At 41.7% G+C, this 4,169-nt stretch overlaps 1 protein-coding gene across 1 annotated transcript in view; it reads right to left on the reverse strand.

Moving 5' to 3' along the window:
* Window positions 1-489: 489 nt before the first annotated feature.
* LOC118329916 overlaps window positions 490-4,169 on the reverse strand; it is a 9,493-nt gene continuing 5,813 nt past the window's right edge. Inside the window, exons 6-7 of the mRNA XM_035664264.1 lie at window positions 3,719-3,827; window positions 490-2,830 (exon numbers count right to left, since the gene is read on the reverse strand). Coding sequence (XP_035520157.1) covers window positions 984-2,830; window positions 3,719-3,827 — 1,956 coding nt within the window. The 3' untranslated portion in view covers window positions 490-983. The remainder of the gene's footprint in view (window positions 2,831-3,718; window positions 3,828-4,169) is intronic.

Below are 4,169 nucleotides of genomic sequence, written 5' to 3' on the forward strand. Positions count from 1 at the left end.
TGGGTGGTCCGTGGGGTACGGGTCCATGTCTGCCTTACATCAACCGACAAGGTATTCCAAACTTTTGCTTTTAGTGGTTCTCAAATTTGTTCTGCTGCATCCCCCTTCAGAAGCCAAAAAGCCACACCACCACATCGAGACCGTTTAAAGTATCAACCTCATGGTGGTGCTAGAGGAAAAGTAATAGGATATGTCATAGGATATGTCATCTTGCAATCATGTCATCTGTACAAAATGTTGTGCCAGTCTATCGAGTAGAGAGATTTTTCATTTGGTACAGAAGTAGCGACATCTCAGTGTGGACCAACCAACTGACCAACAGAAAAACAAGGCTCCGATGAGAGGTTGATGTTTGTTACTGATTTGTCAACAACTGTACAGACAAAACAGGAAATGCTATGATAATAACTGACAACAGGTGGGTATTAAAGACCTTTCAAATTGTATGCTTTCCAATGACAACGCTTGAATTGAACACTCTGAAATTCATAAGGTCACACAACAGCTTTATAAATGTATGAAGCAACATATACATTAGTCTTTTTTTGTCCAATAGTTCAGTCACCACCCTTCAATCAGAAGTGGAAGCCAGAGATCTCATCATGTCCTTTTAAAAGGTATTTAAATTAACTCCACAAAAGAGCTAAGAATCATAAATAACTGACAAGTAACAGGAACAGTAACAAGAAATTGCAGTACAGAAATGTAAAAAACAGTTTTTTCCAGAACAGTGTTACCATTACATGGTTTGTCCACCAGAAAGCACCAACACTGATTTTTACAAAGTAAAATGTCCCGCTTAGTATGCATCTTGGTGACAATTCTTTAAAAACAAATCTAATGGATCCTTATCAAAATTGTTTATTTTATACGTGCATGTAAAAAATATGTACACTTGGCCAATACATAGTCATCAGTAATCGATATCAGTATTTATCTCAAAATTCCAGTATCTGTCAGCCTATAGTCCATATGCTCAAATGTCATGTATGAATTTGGCTCCTTGCATTCACATACTCATAGAGAAGTCTTTTCTTTTTAATGCAAGGTTTGTAGTCAGGGTCACACTCAAGGGAGTCCTCGCTGTCACAGCTTGAAGAATGACTGGAGTAAAGAGTGTTCAGATCAAAAGAATATTCATCTTCTTCCTCCCCCTTCCTGCTGTCCACATCAATGTAGCCATTGCTCCCTTGTACCACAGACTCTGCATAGCAACTTGAGGATCTCCCCTTGGTCCACTGATAACATTCCTGAGTGCTCAGCCTGGTAAGACTCACGAAGGGCTTTAGCAGCTTGGACTGAAGCAGCATGGCCTGACTGGGTAGCGATAACCTCAGCTGGGCTCCTTGGACCCTCCTGGTTTCAGATCTGACAGCCGTGCACCTGGTTTCAGATCTGACAGCCGTGCAATCAGAGTTGGTGGTCGAGGAGATGACAGTGGAGCATGGTAGGGTCTTTGTTTGAGAAGGACTAATGTTGTGTGTCTGAAGATGAGGTTTGATGGAACTCTGAAGTAGAACTTGTCGAGATGATTCAGATAAAGGGATTTGGTTAGCAGTACAAACGGAGGACAGTGTCCCTGAATGAGAAGTAGAGGTAGAAGCATCTTGTGTAAGAAGCTCAGAGACATTGAAGTCGTCGGGCAAAGGTGGACAACTTGTCCGGAAGGTTGTTTGGGCAGCTAAAGGGTTTTGACTGAATCCATCCAGAGCCTGTGAATGTCTGGTGGTAGTACAAGCCCGTCTAAACTTCATTGAAAGTCTGGAAAAAGACTGTCTGCTTTGTGGTGTACAGCTGGTAGAGTTACATGCGTCCTGAGATACAGGAGTTGTTTGCACTTTGCGCATTGTGTTTGGGGGATTTGTTGGGGCCACGGTTCCTGTTTGGTTAAACAAGTCTTTCATTGTTCCCTGAGACATGACATTTCTTCCTGAGATATGGCAGTGTGGAGAGGTTAGGACCTGAGGACTGGAAGTGGAAGGGGTCTGTTTCTTATTAGACATGGTAAAAATTTTTGGAGATGCTTGATGGGGTTTAAAGGTTGGGTAGATTCCTCTGACGGAGGCAATGTCTATCAATCGGACCACCGGCGACAAAAGGGCGGGCAGCACAGTGTCTCTGGATAAGGGGGCCTGAGGTAGTGGTTCTGTTTGAGGGGTACCGGTTGATGATCCAGGTGATCCAGAGCTCAGCTTATCTTCAGGGTTTGCTTGTTCACATGCCTGAGCTGCTGTCTGAAGATGGGTGGAGGTCTGTGGAAGTGAATGTTGTTGGTTTGGGGGGCATGGGATGAGGTCAGACGGGGTGAGGTCCTGTGATGAAGAGGTGGAAGAAGACGACTGGAACAACGGGGGAGATGAAGAAATATTAGCTTGAAGCAGCAACTCTTCTGAGCACTCGTCGGGACACTCCTGCAGGATGCTCTTCACCCATCGCTGGTGTTTGGAGCAGAACTGAGGAGAAGAAGTGGCCTCCTGAACACCTTCACTGCTTCTCTGACTGATTTCTGCCTTTTCCTTGCCACTGCTCTCTTTCTTCACCCTCTTGACTACCTCACCATCCTCCTCTGTTCGTTGATGTCTCCTAACATCTGAATTATTGTCAGTCTCCAATAAAAGAGGGCTGTCCTTGGACACATCTTGGTCAGCCTCATCTCCTAACCTTAAAACATCTGGCTGAAACTCAAGTGGAGTTTTTGCTTCCACTGACTTGAGGAGAGCCTTTGAAGAGCTGCCCTGCAGAACAGACCTTGAGAGTTGAGAGCTTTCCATGCCCTTCTTTCCATGTTCTGATGACTGAGAAACCCTGCACAGACGACAGGAAGCAACATCTAAAAGGAACAGAGAGGCAGTGCATTTTAATTAACAAATGTGTAATTATCATCAGAGAAAGAAATGCATTATTGGCTAAACGTAAAGGCAATCTTGCTACCATTGGGGCAAAGACAGAGTGTAACATATAAGGACACACAGGGTACAAGCTCCATTATATCTTATTCTGTTCTATGTTAAAGGTGAACTACAGCGATTTTACACATCAATTTTTTACAGGTCTTGGGAGTACTGTTGCAAATGTGAAAAAGTTGTCAGATTAATTGCCTTTAGTGATGTCACTTGAGTTGGCGTCATTTGGGCTGAAGACTATACGTTTGAAAATGATATAAATCTCGGGGGGTGGTACGCTTACCAGACCTCTGCAGCCTGTTCCTCATCTCTGTTTAAGGCAAGTGGCTCAAGGCTACATTAGCAGCTACTAGCATAATCTCCGACTGAACTGTCGGCAGTCAAGTTGCATTGTGGCTAATGTAGGCGCTATGTTTTGACAAGGAAAAAAATGCATGGAATAAAAGACGATCTACATTTTGTCCTACTGCATTGCTTAATGAGTGGAGTACTCTTTTATTGTGACATTAGAAATAATCTAACAAGCTGCTAAAAGTGTTCATGACTTTTGTTTAGAATATTTTACTGCCATTAATGAATAATTATTTATTTCATTGTATTCTTGTTTTTAAATGTTTATACTGACTTTTATCTATTTTATTATTGTCTTTTATTGTGTTAGTGTCAAACTATTTTGCTGTCAAAGCATTAATTAATGACTATTATGACTTGCTACAGTTTTTTCATGAAAGTCATCAATTTATTAGAATATTCTGCTGTCTGTTTAATAAAGTTGAATTTCACATTTGTATATTGTGTGTTGTTGTGTTTCTTACCACAGTGCAGCAGTTTCTTTAGAGTTGTTGCTATGGTCGTGTCGTCAGAGGTAATTACTTCCAACAATAGCTTTTCCTCTTCAGTCACAGGACTTTCTTTCTTCAGTATCTAATTCACACATTCATATGTGGCAGAAATGCAATCAATGAGACATTCCTGTGATGATATCAGAGGCAGTTCAAGTGCTGTCATTTTTAAAGCTCTTCATGTTCTATCAATCAAGAACCCTGTGGCGTTTTGGTTTCCTGTCACATGTCCGATGAATGTACACTATTAAGGCCCTGACGGGGCACAGTAAGAATCTGGCAATGCGATATGTATCACAATGTCAACGATTCAATATACTGCAATATATTGCGATACTGTAAGCAAGGCGATCTATTATGATGATGACAAGTCACAATATAAAGAACACAGAACACTTTTTTTATGCAACCAGAACAGTGAGAT

This window comes from Morone saxatilis, unplaced genomic scaffold (assembly GCF_004916995.1).
Source record: "Morone saxatilis isolate NCDOM2014 unplaced genomic scaffold, NCSU_SB_2.0 Contig2, whole genome shotgun sequence".
Lineage (NCBI taxonomy): Eukaryota > Metazoa > Chordata > Actinopteri > Moronidae > Morone > Morone saxatilis.